This window comes from Marmota flaviventris, chromosome 3 (assembly GCF_047511675.1).
Source record: "Marmota flaviventris isolate mMarFla1 chromosome 3, mMarFla1.hap1, whole genome shotgun sequence".
Classification (NCBI taxonomy): Eukaryota; Metazoa; Chordata; class Mammalia; order Rodentia; family Sciuridae; genus Marmota; species Marmota flaviventris.
In genome coordinates, this window is record NC_092500.1 from 65,535,195 (window position 1) to 65,557,246 (window position 22,052).

General features: G+C 42.3%; 2 protein-coding genes across 8 annotated transcripts in view; both read left to right on the forward strand.

The window, feature by feature from the left end:
- The first annotated feature begins 2,181 nt into the window (after positions 1-2,181).
- On the forward strand, positions 2,182-21,831 carry Smagp (small cell adhesion glycoprotein). Of its 5 annotated transcripts, none has more exons than XM_027949733.3 (4): positions 2,182-2,931; positions 3,848-3,919; positions 20,132-20,209; positions 21,105-21,831. In XM_027949733.3, the coding sequence occupies exons 2-4, from the start codon at positions 3,886-3,888 to the stop codon at positions 21,281-21,283; spliced, it is 291 nt and encodes a 96-aa protein (XP_027805534.1). In that variant the 5' UTR covers positions 2,182-2,931; positions 3,848-3,885; the 3' UTR covers positions 21,284-21,831. The 5 variants fall into 5 exon arrangements, with proteins under 5 accessions (XP_027805534.1, XP_027805532.1, XP_027805536.1 ...); XM_027949731.3 differs by having other exon boundaries at positions 2,184-2,936; XM_027949735.3 differs by lacking the exon at positions 2,182-2,931 and adding an exon at positions 3,109-3,132.
- Pou6f1 (POU class 6 homeobox 1) overlaps positions 20,135-22,052 on the forward strand; it is a 50,956-nt gene continuing 49,038 nt past the window's right edge. For all 3 annotated transcript variants that reach the window (XM_027949989.2, XM_027949991.2, XM_027949990.2), the window contains exon 1: positions 20,135-20,209. The gene's annotated coding sequence lies outside the window, so the exon portion shown is untranslated. The remainder of the gene's footprint in view (positions 20,210-22,052) is intronic.

Genomic DNA, 22,052 nt, shown 5'->3' on the forward strand with positions numbered 1-22,052 from the left:
GGGTTCAATCCCCATTACCATAAATAAATAAATAAACAAATACATGAAATAAAAACTAGGTGGTGGGCTGGGGATGTGGCTCAAGCGGTAGTGCGCTCTCCAGGCATGCGTGCGGCCCGGGTTCGATCCTCAGCACCACATACAAGCAAAGATGTTGTGTCTGCTGAAAACTAAAAACTAAAAAATATTAAAAAATTCTCTCTCAAAAAAAAAAAAACACTAGGTGGAGATGAGTGTCTTCTTGTCCTCCGTTCTGAGGTCTCTGGAAATCTGTTGATAAAAGGATAGCTGCTGTAGCTTCTCAGGCTTAATATTTAATCCTCAGAGAGCATTGGAAACTCACCACCACATGAGACTTCATTCATCAGCCACTGTAAGCATCTTTTTTTTTTTTTTTTTTTTTTTTTTAAAGAGAGGGGAGAGAGAGAGAGAGAGAGAGAGAGAGAGAATTTTAATATTTTATTTTTTAGTTTTCGGCAGACACAACATCTTTGTTTGTATGTGGTGCTGAGGATCGAACCCGGGCCGCACGCATGCCAGGCGAGCGCGCTACCGCTTGAGCCACATCCACAGCCCCACTGTAAGCATCTTAATATAGAATTACTTGCAGGTTCACCATCCAGTCCCTGCCCTCTAGCAATCTAAAGGAAAATATTGATAGGCTAGGTCATACAGAGAACCCTAGAAATATGCCATATTCCAGCTTAATAGGATATATCAAAGAGCATAATACCGCTTACAAATTTTTTTAAAAATCTTTTTTCATTATGGTTGGATACCATACCTTTATTTTATTTACTTATTTTTTTAACATTTATTTTTTAGGTGTAGAAGGACACAAAACAATGCCTTTTATTTTTATGTGGTGCTGAGGATCAAACCCAGTGCCCCACAAGTGCTAGGTGAGCACTCTATCGCTGAGCCATAACCCCAGCCCTATAATTTTTTTTAATACAACAAATTGGGTGCATATGGGGTCTTATTTTTCTGCATGTTTACACTTTTAAAATGAATTATGTGCCTGCAATAAAAAATCATGTATGAGCAAAACTTTTAAGGTTATATTTTAAAGAGGAAAAAAAAAACCCTACGTATGAGAGATCATTAGCAACCATCAATAAAATTGTGAAAGTGACAGAAAATCAGTAGGAGTCAGTTGGGCCACTTGCTAACAGAGAATGCTGTAGGAGAGACAAACCCAGATACAAGAAAGATCCCAACATTTCCTACAATTCATGGTCAACTGGTTAGCCAAAATAAATGCAAGCAATTGTCTTCCTTTGGAATGTAGCCCTTAGGGTTTGAATTTCCTTTTCTCTTGGATATTTTCTTATCTGAGGTAGCTACGGTGAACTTCTTTTTATTAACTAATGTACATCTTGCCTACATGCCACATTGTTGCCTTTCTTGGTTGAATTGACCATTTCCTACACATGAACTTCTTCCTAGCTGATACTGCCTTACCTTTAAAAAATATGAAGTGAATTTCGTCAACTTTTTCTTGTTTCCCCTTTTCTTCTTTTTGCTCCTGTTTTTTTTAAATCAACTAACACTTATGAATGAAAACAATTACTCTTGTTTTACTATTTTTTTTCTCACTTCATGCCTTTTTCTCAGACTTTCAGTCTTTATTCACCAGATGAATACCCACAACCTGATGGCACCTGTCTTTCTAATCATCTATATAAATATTGATTCTCAAATCTGTAGAACTTAAAGGAATAAGGAATAAGCACAATAGTCTATATCACTGGGATGGAAGGCAGAATAACTACAAGAAGTCCAACTCTAAGTGGATGGCCAGGATAACAATAGCTAATGTTTATTAAGCACTTACTAGGTGCCAGGTAAGGCTCTAATGCTTTGTATGAATTAACTTATTCTATCCCCACAGTAATGCTATGGTGAGACAGGTATTCCCCCGGGAAAAAGAAATGAAACAGAAGCAACTTGTCCAAAATTACACAGCAGAGCCAATTCTACAGCCTGTGTTGTATACTATTACATCCTCTTACTCATTGGGGTACTCTGATTAATGTGGGAACATTTCCTGCCACAAAGAAGTGAGTCAAAAGGGAGCTAAAGTATGGTGCTAGTTAACATTTATATTAAGGTGCTTACCATGTGCTAGAACTGTGGCTGTGTAATGGCTTTATAGGCAATGATCACTTTCAAATCTCCTAAATTCTGCTAGGAAACAGAATTTGGAGGTGTTAACTTGTCCAGAGTCACACAGCTAGCAAGCAGCGGAACTGGGTCTGTTTGAATCCAAAGTCCACGACACTCTTACCCTCCACACTACACTGCCTCGGTTGATTGTTGAACAAGGAAGATCTGGGTGAGGCCTCGTTTCTGTGCCTACCTCATTTGCAATGTCTCACCACCCGCGTGTGTGCCTCCTAAGTTAGCTTACAGTCCAAGTTTCGGGACACCAGACAATTTGCATAAATGATACGCAAACCAGGTATATGTAATTTTCCACACTTGCTGAAAATTCAAATTACGTCAACCCCGGGGAGACCCGACGGACCTCAGTTAGCAGGGGGTTCAGATCCCATCTGCTCTGGAGCCTCTCTGGGCGAGAGAGGAAGCGGCTCCGGACGGGGAGCACAGTGACAATTGGAGAAGGGAAGGCAGCCTTTCCTCCCCAGGGAGCAGAGGCGGTCCTGCGGGCAGAGGGAACCTGCAGAGGGCGGTTTCTGTCCTCTTTTCCTGTCCCACCCAGGCGGCCTGGCCCCCACCCCCACTCTGGCTGGCCTCCGCCGCTAACTCTGCGCGTCTGTCCTCGGCTTCCTCCCGCGCGGGGTCCTCCGCCCGTCCCTCTCGCTCGGCCTCTCCGAGCCGCCGCGAATCTCTGCGGTTCCCGCCCCCGTCGAGTTCAAAAGGACCCGCGGAGCGGCGTCGGGCCCTGCCCGGCAGCCTGTCGGACTGGTAAGGTGAGCACGCGGAGGAGGGGACCTGGGGAGGCGGGAGGGCTAGGCGAGCGCGGTCGCCCACACTCAATCGGCAGTCACCTCGGCCGCGGCAGGAACTGAAACCGAGAGCGGCCCGAGCTCGGCGTCCCGGGACGCACGGCCCCGCCGCCCGGCGCGCACCGGCGCCCTTCTGCTCGCGGAGCCCTTCCGAGTGTCGGTAACTCAGGAGGGCTGCGGGGTGGGGAGCGGCGGCCCTCCGGGGCGAACACCCAACCCTCACGGTCCACGCATGACCCTCGACGTCCGCGGAGTTTGAGGGGGGTCCCTGGATGAGGGAGTCACAGGTTGGGGTTCCGCAAGGGCGCGCCAGTGGGTTCGGTGGGCTGTGCGCGGACGGCGCACTGGACAACGAAGGCAGGACTGTGGGGAAGCGGACCAAGCACGGAGAAGCTGGGGTTTGAGACCGGCCGGAAGGCATCTGGGGGCCCCCTGCATCCCGTCTTGGTGTCTGATGGTCCCCCTGCCCCCACCCCGCGGGGCCTGACCCTGTCGGCCCTCTTCTGACACCTAGTGGTTGGCTCCGCCCAAACTCCAGGCTGTAGCAGTCCAGGTACCTGTAGTCGCGCTTTGGCATTTGCAACATTTTGCCTAACTTTTTCGGCTCTTAAGAGGTTTCTTAGGTAAAAGTTGGGGGCCCTGTGAACGGGTCGCAAAGGTGGCACACCCCAGATACGGGGGACCCCGGATCTGCTCTTGGAGAGAGATTGTTACCTGGAGCCTGAGGAGATACTCAGAGAGACCCAAAGAGAAGGGTTGAAGACAAGCGAGCTGTAAGGGAAAAAGGAAGTGGGGAAGGGACTCCAGAAAACCTGGCACCAAAGGAATCTCCAGGCCCACCCACCTCATTACTGACTTTTTCCTTCTTCCTACAGATCTGCCTCTCCTGCAAGGTACTTAACCCTTGGCAGCAATGACTGACCTCCCGACTACGCCTTCTCCTGGAGGTAGGTGAAGGCCTTGCCTAACCCAGTAGCAAGAGAATTGTTCTACCTCTCCTACCCTTAGACTAGGCCTGGAATTCTCAGAGGCCTCAGCCCTCCCTGCTTGCCTCACACAAGAAAACGTCCTGGAAAGCAGGAGGCTACAGAGTGTGCCCCTTAGGGCAGTTTTATTCTGAAGTCTCCTGGACCAGGAGAGTTCTGGCCCTACTACTTAAAGCTTTATAACCTTGACTTTATGAAGTTCTTTATAAGCCTAAAGGAGCAGCTTTACATTCACCCCTCTAATCATTCATAGGTGTGGCAAAGAGTGTGGCAGCAACCCCCATAATTAAACATGGAAAAGGAACCTTTCAAACATAGGGAGGCAAAAGATAGTATAGCTAACCTTTAAGTTCCAGTTTCCTGGTTTGTAAAATAAGGAAAATTTTATGAGACTCTTTGTCCAGTTAAATGAGATAGTCCATATAAAACACCTAGAACAATGCCTAGTATCTAGAAAGCTCTAGTAACATTGAGTACTAGTTAGAAACCCACCTTTCCCTGGAAAGGGATTCTATCTTCTAATTCCACTCCACTTACACAGACCCCATTGTTGGGGATAGTAGAGGATAGGAAAGGCAGCAGAATACAACAGACACTAGTATGGTAATATGTAAATCAATGGATGTGTAACTGATGTGATTCTGCAATCTGTATACGGGGTAAAAATGGGAGTTCATAACCCACTTGAATCAAAGTGTGAAATATGATATATCAAGAACTATGTAATGTTTTGAACAACCAACAATAAAAATTAAAAAAAAAAAAAAAAAAAAAAAAAAAAACCCATTGTTCCCTGGAAGTATGCTCTGGCAGAGATCTACCTCATGACACTGAAAATGGATTCCCAGCTTCCGTTTTATAATCAGGCTGGGTCAAACAAACTATGAGATATTTACGTTTCTGGTTTTTTTTTTTTTTTTTTGGTACCGGGGATGGAACTCAGGGGCACTCAACCACTGAGCCACATCCCCAGCCCTATTTTGTATTTATTTAGAGACAGGGTCTCACTGAGTTGCTTAGCGCCTTGCTGAGTCTCCCAAGCCACTGGGATTACAGGCGTGAACCATTGCACCTGGCTATTGATTGCTTTTTGCTAGACAGGGTGAGAGAGGAAGAACTGCTTGGCCTATATTCCTTCATTTTCATATGCAGACTCATTTGTCATTAGAACCAACATTCCTGTTTATTGATATGAAAATGGGCAAATGATAACCCCCAGGGAAGTCCAAGACAGTGTCTCCTATGAATGGTGATGAATACAGTTCAGACTTGTAGTTGTCTGGTGAGAAGGCTAAGAAAAAGGAAAAAATGAGCAAAAGTCTAGCTCAATCCACTGAGACCCCTCAGTGAGAAAGGGATCTGAGCATCTTTGGCAGGATGTGATTGTTTGTTCAGGCAAAAAGGGATGCATCTAAATACATCATTTAGATGATGGTAGTGCCATGTGTGAAGCTATAGAGACTGCAGCTTATCCAGAAGGGTGTTCAGCAGGAGAGGACAGGGGACTTCCAGAATGAACTGCCCATTGGGGAAAAGAGGTGATACTTGGGCAGTTGGCATGGCTGGTTAAGAGCTGAGCAAAGGGGAACCATTTACATTTTTTTCTTTCTTCCTTTTCAAAAATATATGATAAAATATAAATACTACAAGTGTTAACATTTAACCATTTTTGTGTGTATCTTTAGTGGTATTAAGTATAAACATTGTTGTGCCACCATCACCACCATCCATTCATCTTCCCAAATGAAACTCCATCCCGGTTTAAACATTGACTCCCCATTCTCTCCTCCCCTGACCCCTGGCAACCACCATTCTACTTTCTATTTCTATGAATTTGACTCTTCTGTGTACCTTATATAAATAGAGTAATATAATTTTAGCCCTTTTACGTCTGGCTTATTTCACTTGGCATAATGCCTTAAAGCTTCATCCATGTTGTAGCATCTGTCAGAATTTCCTTCCTTTTTAAATCTGAGTAATAGTCCATCATATGTATATGCTACATTTGGTTTATCCATTTATCTGTTGGACCCTTGGGTTGCTTCTACCTTTTGGCTATTGTGAATAATGCCGCTTTGAACATGGGTATTCAAATATCTGTCTAAGTCTCTGATTTCAGTTCTTTTGGATATATAACTGGAAGTGAAATTGCAGTATTATGTGGTAATTCTATGTTTAATTTTTTTTTTAAGAACCACCATGCCATTTTTCCTTGTGGCTATTCCATTTGACATTCGTACCAGCAATGTACAAAGGTTCCAATTTCTTCATATCTTATCAACACTTATTATTTTCTAGGGTTTTTGGAGTAGTCATACTGGGTGTAAAGTAGTATCTCACTGTGGTTTTGATTCACACTTCCCTAATAATTAGTGATGCTGAGCATCTTTTTGTGTACTTATTGGCCATCTGGATATCTTTGGGAAAGTGTCTGTTCAAGTCTTTACCCATCTTTTAATTGAGTTGTTATATTGTTGTTTTGTTGATATTTACATTCTTGACCCAATGAGTGATATTTTAGGACATATCAATACCTACCCACAGGGTCCAAGCAAATGTAAGTTCAGGAACAGAAATGGAGAAAAGAATAGCAATCACAGGGGCTGGGGTGGTGGCTCAATAGTAGAGCACTTGCCTAGCATGTGTAAGGCACTGGGTTTGATTCTTAGCACCACATAAATAAATAAAGGTATTAAAAAGAAGAAGAAGAATAGCAATCACGGACAGGAAGACAGCTTATTCTTTGAAGGATGAGATCAAGGGTCCAGCTTTCCACTCCACCCTTCCTGCCAATGCCTCCTCCACATCCCTCTGCCCAAACTGTAGAGATATCCTAAAGGAGATATCCTTCAGGGGTGGAAAGTAAGACTGATTTATAACCTTTCTGGGCCCTTGGCACATTTGCCTTTGTGTGCTTCTTCATTTAAAAAAAAGTTAAAAATCGTATTTTATAACTGCATTGGCATAAGGAAGATATAATAATATTATCTATCTATAGTTAATAATCAATATAGCAACATTAATATTATTTAACCTAAAATTTGTTGTTTCTACTCATTTTAAAGGAAATTAAAATTAAAATCATTAAAAAGCATTTTCATGGGCCCACAGAAGTGCTGTGCACCCTAGGCACCTTGCCCAGTGCAGAAGTCAGCCCTGTTAGAAACAGGACAAATGGAACTTTGCCTTGGTGGGCTCTGCCCACCCCACCAGGGAAAGCCCATCTCTTGCCACCTAATAATCATATTAGCTACCTCCCAGGTCACCCTCACGATTTTAAGATACTTAGCATTTTTCTCCTTCCTTCTTTCCTCCCTTCTTCCCTTCTTTTCTTTCTTGAATTGAACCTAAGGGTACTTTATCACTGAACTACACCTCAGCCTTTTATTTTTAATTTATTTTGAGACAGGGCCTTACTAAGTTGCTGAGTCTGGACTCCAATTTGTAATCCTCCTGTCTCAGCCTTCCAAATCACTGGGATTACAGGCATTTTTCATTGTGCATATTCCTTGTCACAACCTGTGAGGCAGGTTTTATTCTCATTTTACTGAAGCAAAAGCCAAGGTTCAAGAAAGTTAAGAAATTTTCAGTGATTAAGAGAATTTCCCGGGCTGGGGATCTAGCTCAGTTGGTAGAGTGCTTGCCTCACATGCACAAGGCCCTGGGTTCAATCCCTAGCACCACCAAAGAGAGAGAGAGAGAGAGAATTTCCCAATATGGTACAGTTAATCATGACAGGCAGGATTTTATGCCAAATCTGTCTCACTCCAAGCCTGTGTTCTTTCCGTCATGGTCTACTGCTCCCAAGGTCTCACTCCACCCCACTGTCCACTCAGCACACATGAAAGAGAAGGAAGGAGAAGGGACAAAATTCCAGGGTGGATTCCCACGGTAAGGAGAACTGGGGGAGTCGCCTTTTTTGCTGGGCAGGTCTAGAGCAAATAAGTAGGTTGGCAGCCTCAGGAGGCAACAGATCTGATGCCTCGGTGATAAGAGCTTTAGTTCCACCTCGGAACAAGGACCACAAAGAAACCAGCCAGTATCTGTGTCAACAAGAAGACTGAATGAACAGAATAGATCTTAAAGGTCATTTGCTGTTGGTTGGGACTTGGGTGGAGCCTTTAATCTTGTTGTGGTCCTCTGCCCTGGCCTCCCACCTATAATAAAAATGGTCCTGGGGGGGCTGGGGTTGTGGTTCAGTGGTAAAATTTTTGCCTAGCACATGCGACGCCCTGGGTTCGATCCTCAGCACCACATAAAAATAAATAAAATAAGGTATCGTGTCCAACTACAACTAAAAAATAAATATTAAAAAAAAATGGTCCTGCAGTCTTCCCAAACCTAAGAAGGGAAGGTAGAGAATAGCATTATTATTTCTTTGTTTGGACAAGTTGACAAGAAAAAACTGGAAAGGAACAGAAGATAATGGGGGGAAGGTTTTAATCCATTCCCCCTCCCTTTTTTTAATACTTTTATTTTATTTATTTATTTTTATGTGATGCTGAGGATTGAATCCAGGGCCTCACGCATGCTAGGCAAGCGCTCTACCACTGAGCCACAACCCCAGCGCCCCCAAATCCCTTTTTTTAGGTGCTGGAGATGGAACCCAGGGCCTTGCACATGCTAAGCCAGCGCTTGGCCACTGAGCTCACCCAAGCATGTTGCTTCCCTTTTCATGCCAGGCTTCCTGAACTGAGTTTACTTTGTTGTTGTTGTCTATTTTTTTCATTTAAAAATTAATACATGTTGGCTGGGTGTGGTGATGCACACCTGTAATCCCAGAGACTCAGGAAGCTGAAGCCAGAGGATTGCAAGTTCAAGGCCAGCCTCAGTAATTTGGTAAGCCAATTAGCAACGTAGTGAGACCCTGCCCCAAAATAAGAAATAAAAAGGATTGAGGTAAAGCACCCATGGGTTCAAGCCCCAGTACCAAAAAAAAAAAGCCCCTTAGTGAAAGCCTTCTAGACCTTTCCTTTCCTGTGTACATACAGACATGGGTGTGCGTGTTTATAAAGATGTTTTTTTAAATTTTCTTTTTTTTTTTTTACAAAGATTTATTCATATTATGCATATTATGTGGCAATTTGCTTTTTTGTCAAGCAGTATGCATACTCTGTCCTGGTAATGTTGTAGACCTACCACATTCTTTTTTATGGAGGGACTGGGAGGGGGGCAGGGTTTTTTTGTTTTGTTTTGTTTTTTGCAGTTGTAGATGAACATAATGCCTTTATTTTATTTGTTTACTTTTATGTGATACTAAGGATCAAACCCAGTGCTTCATACATGCTAGACAAGAGCTCTGCCACTGAGCTACAGTCCAACCCCAGGACAAGGTTTTGATATATTTCCCAGGCTAGTCTTAAACTCCTGGGCTCAAGTGATCCTCCTGCCTTAGCCTCCCAAGTAACTGGGACTACAGGTGCCCATGTCACTATGCCCAACCCTAACACATTCTCTCTCTCTTTTTTTTTTTTTAGTTGTCAGTGGACCTTCCTTCCTTCCTTTCTTTCTTTCTTTGTGGTGCTGAGAATTGAACCCAGTGACTCACACATTCTAGGCAAGTGCTCTGCCACTGAGCCACAGCCCAGCCCCTATCACATTCTCTTTAACAATTGTATGGTGTTTCCAGAATGGATGGCCTGTAATTATTTCAGCATTTCTCTACTGACAGACATTCAGAAATGTGTCACTCTTGCAAAAAGTGCCACAGTGAACACCCTTTCCATTCTGCCACAAAACACAGAGAACACTATCCAATGGATGTGTAAATAAAATGCCCAACTGAAGACAAAGAAGAGAACTTGGAGAGTTGGTAGTGTGCTGTGGACTGAGGAGAGAGGCTTGAAACACCACTCAGCTAACTGCTGAGCAATCCATGGCTACATGATTCAGCTTGCTCATCTGCACATTCTTGGGGTGGAGATAAAATGATGTGTGTTTTATAAACTGCAGATCATAAATATTGATTGTAATTCTGATACTTAAACCTGAAGGCCTTGCTCATAAGCTCCCAGGACACTGTGTGAGGGGTTCAAAGTTTTGATTTTCTTATTTATTCTTGGCAGTGTTGGAAGTTGAACCCAGGGCCTCATGCAGACTAGGCAGATGCTCTGTCACTGGGCTTCATCCTTAAATATTTTATTTTTGAAGAATTTTAGATTTATAGAAACTGTCAGTTTTCTCTAACGACATTATCTTCTATGCACATACATTCGTGAAAACCAAGAAATTAACATTGGTACAATATGATTAGTCTATAATTAAACTGTAGACTTTGCTGAAATTTTACCAGTTCAAAAATTGGATTTGGGGGCTGGGGATGTGGCTCAAGCAGTAACACGCTTGCTTGGCATGTGCGGGGCACTGGGTTCGATCCTCAGCACCACATAAAATAAAATAAAGATGTTGTGTCCACCGAAAACTGAAAAATAAATATTTAAAAAAATTCTCTCTCTCTCTCTTCTCTCTCTCTCTCTGTCTTTAAAAACAATTGAATTTGAAGAGAACTCTGATAGAACACTTTGAATTTATAAAATTTTTTGAAATTAAATCTGAGAGAGGTCCTGAAGGTCAGCTTGGTTCAACTCTTATTCTGTGTTCAGATTTTCTCTCCAGTAGTCCATGAACCTGTGTTCGTTTTTTTCTTCTCTCTGTCCAGGAGACATCTGTCTTTTCCCTCTATTTTCTGTACTTAGTCCTCTTGAATAGTCACCCCTTGGCTTACTAGAAGGCAGAATTCAAGCCTAGCTCTCCCTGAATTTTCTCTTGCAAACTTTCCTTATCTGACATGGTTTGCCTGGACACCTAAAAATTGTGACAGCAAATAAGCTCAGCAGTCTAGGAGTGGGACAAAGTAGGGCTGCACTAAACCCCTGCATGCTAAATCCAGGTAGAAGGTATCAGTGAAGTGCACACCAAAACCAAAGACCTTGCGAAAACTCTGGAGATATGTATAGATCTAGATATATATACAGTATATATATATGCCATATTGTGTGTGTGTGTGTGTGTGTGTGTGTGTGTATATATATATGCTATAATCATTATTATTGCCCTAATATATTGGACTTTCTTGTTTTTTGACTTAATAATTTGATTTTTGATTACATGAAGGTCTTAACTTGACCTAGGTGTGATTTGGCATAACAATACCAATCCAAAACAACTAAGGTCAAATCTCAGGGGAAGAACTTCTGTCTATACTGGCATCATTTTATTCAGACAAGTTTTACTGCCCCACTTACTTAGTCCTTAAAGTCAGACTAAATTAGTTTCCCCTTCTCACAAGGATATTATAAACAGTTTTATCACATTTGGGGACCTCTATCAACTCATGCAGCACCTTCGTCTCTCCTTAAGCCCCCTCCCTATCCTCATTCTTATTCATTCATTCACTAATACTGGGGATTGAACCAGGGGTGCTCTACTACTGAGCCATATCCCCACCCCTTTTTATTTTTTATTTTGAGACAGGATCTTTCTAAGTTGCTCGGGCTGGCCTCAAATTTGTAATCCTTCTGCCTTCACCTCCTGAGTAGCTGGAATTACAGGCATGTGCCACCATGCCTGATCCTCTCCTCACTTTTAACAGATGACATTGCATCCTATTTTCTTGAGCAAATTCAAGTTCTCAGAAGAGAACTGCCAAAGCCCCACCCCCATCTCCCTCCTACTTGTGTCTGTACCACCTACTCTGCATTTCCTGCTATTAAAATGGATCCACTCTGCTCCCGTCTGCATTCAACCCCTCTATTTGTGCATGAGGTCCCTTTCTTTCAAGGACATGGTTCTAGCCACTCTCCCCCGATTGTTCCCTCTCATATGAGTCATTCCTGTCCATACATAAACATGCTGGCATTTCTCCCATCCTAAAAACAAAACAACCAAACTCCCTTTCCCCTCTAGTCACAGCCCTATTTCTCTGCTCACCTTCACAGAAAAACTTCTTGTAAGAGTTTATTTATATTTTGCCTCCAGTGTTTCTTCCATTTCTTTTTTGAACCCACCCTAAACCACAGTTTTATATTCAGCACTTCACCAGCACTTGCAAAGGTCATTTGTGACCTCTGTGTGGTGAAATTCAGTGAACAGTCCTCATACTTGATCTGTTTACCTGCTATTCAGTCTCCTTAGGCTTAGTCCTTGGCCCTCTTTATGTGTACTTCCTGCCTGTGTCTTACCCACCCTATTGGTCTTCAGTATACTGATGGGTTGGGATTTTTTGTTTTAATCTCCTATCCCAATCTCTTCTCAAAATTCTAGTCTGACATCTACACTTGTGTATCTGATAAACAGTCATGTCCCTTCCAAGTCTGTTTCTCCTTCAGGCTTCCTTATCTTGGATAATAGCATGCCTTACCTCCTTTCAGGTACTCAGGCCCAAAACATTGGTGTCATCCTTGATTCTACCCCACATCCAATGTGTAAGTCCTTGCTTCACAATAGAATGGAACCCCATCACTTTCTTACTGGGCTGCTGCTAAGTCCAATCAAGGCTTTTGTGTAAACTGGAAAGTCTCCCCCTTTAGTTTTGTAGAGTACAACCTGCTTTTACCCTTGCCCCCACCTTTCCACAACCTATTGTTCACACAGTAGTCACAGAGATCTTTTAAGATCAATTCCTGGGTGGGGCTGTGACTCAGGCATGAATGAGGGAGGCCCTGGGTTCTATTCCCAGCACTACAAAAAATCAAAAATAAATCTCTGCTTCAGTTATGTGTTGCTGCCTAACAAACCACCCCAAAACTTGATAGCTTAAAATAATAATTTGCCTGATAGTGTAGGTCAGTGTTAGAGTACTTGTCTAGTATGTATAAAGGTATAAAGTTGTCTTCAGTGCTCACAACACAACAAATCAAAATCAATTTATGATTTTTGACAGTTCATTGGGTTGGTTGGACATACCTCTGGTGACTTCACCTGTGCTCAGTTGCATAGCTACAAGGTCCAAAGTGGCCTTCCCCACACATCTGACAGTTGATGCCATCTGAGCCATGAGTGTTTGGTTTCCCTTCACATGACCTCTTATTCCCCTTTGGACTAATTGGACTTCCTCACAACATGGTGGTCTCAGGGTTTCAGAAGTAGTCTTTGGAATTCCAGGCCCCATCCCAGACCTACAGAATCAGAGTTGGCATTTTAACAAGAACCTTAAGAGATTGTTTTGAACAACAAAGCTTAAAAAGCATTACTTTAAAATGGAAATTTAATCTGTTTCTGTTCAGAAACCTATAAAAGCTTCTCATCACAGAGGAACTGAGGCCCTGCCAGATGCAAGGTAGCATGCCTGAAATCCCAGCAGCTCAGAAGACTGAGGCAGGAGGATCAAAAGTTCAAGGCTGCCTCAGCAACTTAGCAAGACTCTTGGCAACTTAGTGAGACCCTGTCTCAAAATAAAAAATAAAAATGGCTGGGGATGTAGCTCAGGGGTGAAGTGGATTCAATCCTCAGTATCAAAACAAAAATAAAACTCAGGTCCTGCTGGGTGTGATGGCGCATATCTGTAATCCCAGTGGCTCGGAGACTGAATCAGGAGGATCACGAGTTCAAAGCCAGCCTCAGCAAAAGTGAGGCTCTAAGCAACTCTGTGAGACCCTGTCTCTAAATAAAATACAAAATAGGGCTGGGTATGTGGCTTAGTGGCTGAGTGCCCCTGAGTTCAATCCATGGTACCAAAAACAACTGAGGTCCTTTTAGTGGCCTACTAGGCCCACATTCAGTTATCTCCTTGACTTCATCTCCTCTTCCTCTTGTTCTATCTTATGCCTTTAACATGCCCAGCATGCTCCAGCCCAAGTATTTTTAACTTGAACTTTCTGTTTTCTCTGCCAGGAATATTCCTCTCCCAGATCTTTGTATGACTGCCTCCCTCATCTTCTTTAGTTCTTTACCCAAATTGCCTCATCAGTAAAGCTTTCCCGGATTCCATACTTAAAATTGTAACCCACTCCACATCCCTACTCCCTATCCCTTTCCTGCTTGTATTTATTTTTACTTATGCATTTTGTTTATTGTTTACCATCTTCTCCCTATAACAATGCAAATTGTATGAAGAGAAGGGTTTTTGTTTGTGTGTGGTAAAATTATACATAACATAAAATTTACCATTTTAATCTTTTTTTTGGAGGGGGGGATGTGCTGAGGATTGAACCAGAGCACGTTACCACTGACCTATGTCCCCAGCACCGCCCCCATCCCTGGGTTTTTTTTTTTTTTTTTTCAGTTTTATTTTGAAACAGGGTCTTGCAAAGTTGCCCAGACTGGCCTCCAACTTGCCATCTTTCTGTGTCAGCCTCCTGAGTTGCTGGAATTACAGGCTTGAGCCATCATGCCTAGCTCAGTTTAACCATTTTTAAGTGTGCAGCCCTGTGCATTATGTACATTCACATTGTCAGACATTTACTGTTGTCATTATCCATTCCAGAACTTTTTCATCATCTCAAAATGAAACACTACACCCATTAAACATTCATTCCATATTCTCCAAGCTTCTGACAACCTCCATTCTATTTTCTGTCTCTATGCATTTTGATTATTCTAGATAATCAATATAAGTAGAATCAGATAAGTAGAATAAGTAGAATCAGATATTTGTCTTTTTGTGCCTGGCTTGTTTTACTTAGCAAAATATCTTCCAGATGCTTTTTTTTTTTAAAAAAAAAAAATTTTAGTTATACATGAACACAATGCCTTTATTTTATTTATTTATTTTTATGTGGTGCTGAGAATCAAACCCAGTGCCTCACATGTGCTAGGCGAGTGCTCTGCCACTGAGCCATAACCCAGCCCCCAGATTCTTCCATGTTGTAACGTCAGAATTTCCTTCCTTTTTAAGGCTGAATAGTATTTCACAGAGTTTGTGAACACACAGACACACACATTTGGTTTATCCATTCATTTGTAGATGGACATTTAGATTGTCTCACCTATGACTATTGTAAATAATGCTACTATGAACACTGGTATACATATCATTGAGTCCCATTCATTTCTTTTAGGTATATATATTCAGAAATGGGATTACTGGATCTATGATACTTTTATTTAGTTTTTGGAGGAACAGTAATGGTAGAAGCTCTTTCCTGGTTCATTCACTGATCTGTGCCCAGAGCCTCCTAGCACAGGGTTCACACTCATTAAATGCTTATTGAATTAACTTTTTAATTTCTGTCTACAATCCTAGAATCTCAGTCTAAGAAGGCTACACAGCTTGCCTGCCCCAGCCTGCTCTTGGTGGTCCCATACTTACCCTTAATGATTGCTCTTCAGAGTTCAAGGCCCCTGAAGCAGGCCCTAATAACTTGTTCCAGAATGTTGCTGGGGAAGCCCGTCAAGCTCACTAGTTATTTACAGAATCCACCTTCTAGCCAAGTGCAGGGTGCACACCTTTATTCCCAGCAACTTGGGAAGCTGAGGCAGGAGAATCACAAGTTTAAGGCCAATCTGGGCAACTTAATGAGACCCTGTCTTAAAATCAAAAGGGGTGAGGATGTAGCTCAGTGGTATAGCACCTCTGGGTTCAATCCTCAGTCCTTCAGGTCTGGCCCCTTTCTCTTCCTCAGAAGCTCCTATGTTACCAACAGAGATGCTATTTACAAGCTGTCAGATCCCTTGACTATCATGTCTCTGGACCCCTTTTAGATTGGCCTGGCACTTTAAATAATGGGAAGCTTCCTTTTTCTCGATCTCACTTCTCCATTCCCTAAGGCTCCTACTGCTCCATAGTGTAAAAATCATTCTCTTTGATAGGAAACAGAGGCCAAAAAGTGCTGAGGGAATTCTGCTTTCTCCTACCTCCAACCTGACATCTTCAGTCCCAAACATCAAGTCTAGCTCTTTCCATGTTCTGATTCCAAATACAATGTTTTTGAAATTGTCCTTCAAATTTGTTTGCAACTTTGAACTACATATAGCTTCCTGACACTATTCTTCTAAGTCTCTGGCATCCTCTAATGTAGGCATTTCTGCTGGAAAACATTACGTATATTTTTTGAAAGATTCATTCTGAAATTACACTATTGAACAAGGACTTCAGGAAAAAATAGCAGGGGGGCACACAGCACAATTCTTACAGAACATTGCAACCAGCGCTCTGATCAAATATAACAACCCCAGTAAAAATATTGGCAGAGTTCAGTCCCCACTAGCATTTGAACCTTGAGTCCCAGTCAGTCCTTCGCAGCCAGGGCTGGGTGCTTCTTTCTTCTAGATGTAGATTCCAGAGAGACTTCGCTTCTAGTACTGACCATTTCATTAAAAATGAAAATCTGAGGGCTGGGGTTGTAGCTCAGTGGTACAGCACATGCCTAGTATGTGTGAGGTAGTGGATTCAATCCTCAGCACCACATAAAAACATAAATAAACAAAAAAAGGTATCATGTCCATCTACAACTAAAAAAATTTTAAAAATAAAAATAAAATATCTGAGGAAGGTATGTCTTCTTCATTAACTCATTATTTTAGTTTCAAGGTAAATTGCTGTTCACTTCCCTCATCTGTGCTTACTGCTTCTACAGATGGCATAATATAAGTGGAAACCAACTATATCCAAAGAAGGCATTCTATTGAATTTTTTTTCTCTCAAGGTCTTCCTATATTGATAAAATGTTCTCCTGAGGCAGAAGGATCACAAGTTTTAGGCCAATATGGACATTTAGTGTGAGGCCCTGTCTCTAAAATAAAAGAGCTGGAATGTAGCTCAGTGGTAGAACACCCTGGGTTTGATTCCCCAGTACCACCTCTCCCCTGCCTCCCCACCACACAAAAGGTTTTTCTAGTTGTGAGAAAGCTTGCCTCTGCTCAGGTCAAGAACTAAAGCTAGGAAAGTTGTATATGAATGAACATGCTGTCCACATTACACCGGTATGCACATTATCTTCTCCTGACCAATCACCTATGATCAAGTTCACTTTAAATCTGTATTTGATTGTAATCTGGCTTTTCTTATAGGTATCCATACCTCTCCCGACTCTCTCTTTCTCACTCACTCTCTCTTTCCTGGAAGCACTCAGGATCAAACCTAGGACCTTGTACATGCTACGCAAGTGCTCTGCCACTGAGCTACATCCCCAGCCCACCTGTATCCATCCCTTTTAAACCCTTAAACATTTTGGAAAGTTTGTGTTGCCTTATAGTTACGTTTCACTATTGGGAAAAAAAAGGACAGTAGTAGAAGCATTTGGCATGAATATTTTGCTTGGGCTTTGAGATAAGTAGTCCTAGATTCAGATCTTGGTCCATCTCTGTTACTTCATGTGGAATATGAGTCATGCCTCTTAACTCTCCTTGGGCCTCAGGGTCCACATCTGCAAACAGAAACTCCCACTTTGAAGTGATGGTGTTAATTAATAATAATGTATATAAAGTACCTAGCACAAATTAGGGTCTTAGTAACTGGCAGTTTTATAATTGGGTTCATTTGCAGAATTTCCCAAACAGGAATTACCTTCCCTCTCAGATTCTCTTTCCAGGGATTCTTCTGTATCTGTTCTCTAAAACATACTAAAATTCAGCTCCATGGTTAGTCTCTGGTTGACCTCATCACAGGTACATTCTCAGCTTCTATGTCAATGTCTCTGGCACATGGTAGGTGCAGAGTATATTGTTGATTAATTGAAGTGAAATGACTCATCTTTATATTTAGACCTCAAACATACATTAACATTCTCAGTGTTTGTGTATCTTAAATTTGTATATGTTTAAGGAAGGCAAAACTAGAAGCAGCCTTTTTGGATCAATGGTGGGAATATGGAGTGTGGGCCTGGGAGATTTTTAGGGAGGAAAGTACCTGTTGAGAGGAGGCAGTCTGAGGTAATGACCAAGTAGAAAATCTTCAGGACCTCTTTTTGGTAGAACTCAGGATTATGAAACCTAGTCTCAGAAATGACATCCCATCACTTTCGCCACAGTCTATTCATTAGAAGCAAGTCACTGGATCCATCCCACACACTAGAGGAGCCCATACACATGGTGTCAGTATTAGGAGGTGAGGATCTTCAGGACCCATCCTAGAAACTGCCCACCCCATTCCCATTTCACAAATGAAGAAACCTCTGAGGTTCACAACATCAGGGACCAACTCCATTAGTGGGTTCATTCTGTCATATAGATTCTTGCACACACTTCCTTGAGGTCATCCTGTAATTGGCTGGGCAGGATTCAAGCCCAAAACAGCTTTTCCTTTTAATCACTAAGCATATAGTTACCTTAAATGATACTTTAAGTAGTACCTATTATAATGATACTTACATGTTTTCTCATTTAGTCCACATAATAGCCTTGCAAAGTTGGTTGGTATAGTTTCCGTGGATAATAGATGTGAATGAACAAATCAAAGTCAAAAGGTAACTGAGGACACTACCATTTCTAATGGTATGTCCTGGCCAGGGTTTGGCCTGGCCTTTGGAAGAGGAAGAGGAAGCACCCTAGGCAGCCTACCTCTGCTTTCTCTGTTACAGGACCGGAACTGTTCATGAAGCTCCCCCTTGGCCTGTGTGAAAAGAACCCTCAAGACTCTTGACTCCTCTTAGCACAGGCTCACAAGTCACTATTGTTGACATAATTTCATTTGCCCTGGATGGAAACCTGAAGGTGTCAGGCACTGGGCAGGAACATGCTCATACTCTGTGCCAGCCATTCTGGCCTTTGAGTCTCAGAGCTCTAATCCGGGCTATTCTCTCTGCTTACAATGTGCCCTATCCTTGATATCCAGCGAACTCCTACCCCTACTTCAACTCTGAGTTCAAATATTACTTCCTTGGGAAGTCACCCCTGGCTGGAAGACTGCATTAGGTCCCTCTACCAAATGCTTTTTTAAATGTGGGATTTCCTTTGTTATGCTTTTTGTAGTTCAGAACTGTGGAAACTGTGGTGTGGTGGAGGGTAGGCTCTGTGAAGCTCTCCCTGTCTGCTTTCCTCCACCTGGCCAAGTGTGGATGGTCTAGAGTGCTGCTGTGGTTATTTATTTAATGAACACCAGGGTGATTCCAGGGTCAGCCAGGTGCCTTTGCTGGACAAACTCTAACCTGTAGTAACCTCTACTTAATTGTTACCTTTTCAAGCCGTTACATTAAAATACTAATTAAGAAAGAATTGAAGGGCTTCTTGACTTCCTGTGGAAACATTTTAAAGGGACTTCTGGAGGCTACAGTTTTATTATGCCCCAATTCTGGTAATGACTTAGCTGGAGTTTTCAAGCTCTGAAGGATAAATGGAGCACTACAGAAGCGGGTGCAGGATAGATTTTAGGACAGGAGAGGCCTGTTTCAGAGCCTTTTAAAGTATACAGCCTATCCTGGAAATACAGAAAAGGGTTTTCAATGAGGGTGGGGGTCATTATTTTATTAATTAAAAATGATTATAAAGAGCACTTGCCTAGCATGTGTGAGGCACTGAGTTCGAGTCTCATCACCACATATAAATAAATGAATAAAATAAAGGTCCATTGACAACTAAAAAATTTTTTTAAAAAATGAACCCTGAAAAGAATGTACATACTATGATACTATAATATAAATAGCTATACAGGTACATATGCTCATCATTTGATTTCACTGATGTAAAAATATGTATTCTTGCCAACATGTAAAATTGGCATATGCCTATAATTCTAGCCACTTGGGAGGCTGAGGCAGGAGAATTGAAAGTTTGAGGCCAGCCTGAGCAACTCAGACCTTGTCTGAGTTGGGGGTAGGGTGGGTTGGGGATATAGTTCAGTTGCAAAGCGCCCCCGGTTCATTTTCCAGTAACTGCCAAAACACACACACACACATACACGTTCTTAATAATGACTTATCCTTACTGTTACTATGTCACAATAACCCTATAAAGTATTATTACCTGCCTTTTGAATATGAAATGACTGATGCATAGAGAGGTTAAGTAATTTTTCCAAGGTCATACAGCTAGTAAAGAACAGAGCTCACATTTGAAACCCAGTGAGTCAGGCTCAAAAGCCCATTCTCTTAACCACTGACCTAAGCAAAGATTCATTGTCTTTGGGAAGCAGTTTATTTTTTCCTCTGTTCTCCAAGTTTTTCTATTCAGATTTCCTATAAGAGCTGAATGATAACTTTTGAATAGGGGAAAAGGTGAGGTAATGAAATTTGAGGGACAAATATGCTTTAGAACAAAAGAATTTACACCATTTTCTTTTCCACTTTCTGAACTTTCCAGAACTGACCACCCCGCTTCTGCAGGCCACTGAGGCCCTGTCCCCAGAAGCTGAAGAAGCCAGCACAGCACTTATTGCAGGTAACAAAGGCTCTGAGCCAAATCCAAAGGACCGCTGGGATCAAGTGCCCTCTTGCTCCAGAGCAGCCTGTAATCTGGTGGGATGAACCAAGAACTAGGAAAAACACCACAACATCAGGGACCAGATCCATTAATGGGCTCATTCTGGCATATAGGTTCTTGCACTCACACGGCTATAAAAAACTTCTGTCAGAAGCACTGCTGGTAAATGCTAGGCTGGGAGGTGACCACAAATAGGCATTGGTGCATATGGACACTACACTCAAGTACGTGGGTAGGAATGAGGATATATATGGTTTGTTAAGTGAGTGAAGAGGAGGGAAAGATCAGAGAAACTCTGCCGGAAGCTACGGATTTAAAAACACCCTTCCTGTTGGGATAACATGTTTATTTCCTTCCTTCCCATTTTCATCATAATCATCAGGAACTGGTTTGGGAGGGACATTCAGTTTTGTCAAAAACAAAAAGCATTGTGTCATTGCTGAGCAAGGTGGTATACCTGACTCAGAACACTGAGGCAGGAGGAATGCAGTCTCATGGCCAGCCTCAACAACTTAACAAGACCCCCAATAACTTAGTGAGACTCTGTCTCAAAATAAAAAGGGTTGGGAATGTAGCTGAGTGATATAGTGTCCCTGGGTTCAATCCCTAATACTGCCCTATCTCCAAAAAAAAACTTTGCCTCCTTAAGAAATAGGAGATCCTGGATACCATGGGTACCATGGACCGTGGAAGTTGGACTTGGTGGGGGAATGTGAATTTGAAAGTGGACATTAACTAACTAAAAAAGAGAACTCTTAGGAGGAGTGAGGGAATCATCTAATTCAGGTGACCCAGTAAACCCCTGAGAGGTCCTCAATCCTGAAACATCTCCATTTTCCCTCTCCTTTCCAAGTTGTTATCACCGTGGTCTTCCTCACCCTGCTCTCGGTGGTGATCTTGATCTTCTTTTACCTGTACAAGAACAAAGGCAGCTACGTCACCTACGAACCTGCAGAAGGCGAGCCCAGCACCATCCTCCAGATGGAGAGTGACTCAGCCAAGGGCAGAGAGAAGGAGGAGTATTTCATCTAATGATTCTCAGCCCCAAGGAGCTAATTCCCAGCTCCAGGGCTAACACATCAACTATTTAATTTATTAGGGGAAAGTTTTTATCTGAAGCCAGTGAGTGACACTGATGTGGGCAATTCCAAGCTCCTTCCAGGGCATAGGCCCAAATGCCAACAGGACTGAACTCCCAGTCCATGACCAGGGACATGGAGAAAACTGCTTGTTTTTAACCAGGCCATGTAATAGAGTTGGTGTTTGTGACTTGCCAACAAGGTGGGGCTATGCTAGGGAATATTTGAGTATGTGCCTTAACAGGTTGAAGGGAGGAAAAAGAGTGTCACTGGCTATACTCTTGTTCCCTTACCTGGTCACCTAGCTATAGCCCTAGTGGAGATATCCACAGAATTTCTTCTGAGAGGCTCAATATTATAGGAAAAGCCTGCTAGGAGGGATAGGAGACTCAGAGGATCTTACCTCCTGATAAATGTGCTGCATCCCTTGGTTTGAGCCCCATGTTCCCCAACAACCTTATGCTATTTTTAGCCAAATTAAACTTTTTGATATAAAAATCAGGTTTTCATGTACAAGGAGTAACTACATTTTGACTTATCTTTGCTTAAATTTTTTTTGACATCATTTTGTTTTGCTGTTTAACCCATTTGCATATGTTCTAAACAATAAGGACCCTAGGGAAGTTCCAGAAATTCCCAGAACTATATCAGCAGTTTGAGACAGTGATGGTCCAGGAAGCTTGTCCCAGAAGAGCATCATCAGAAACATACCATGGGAGATG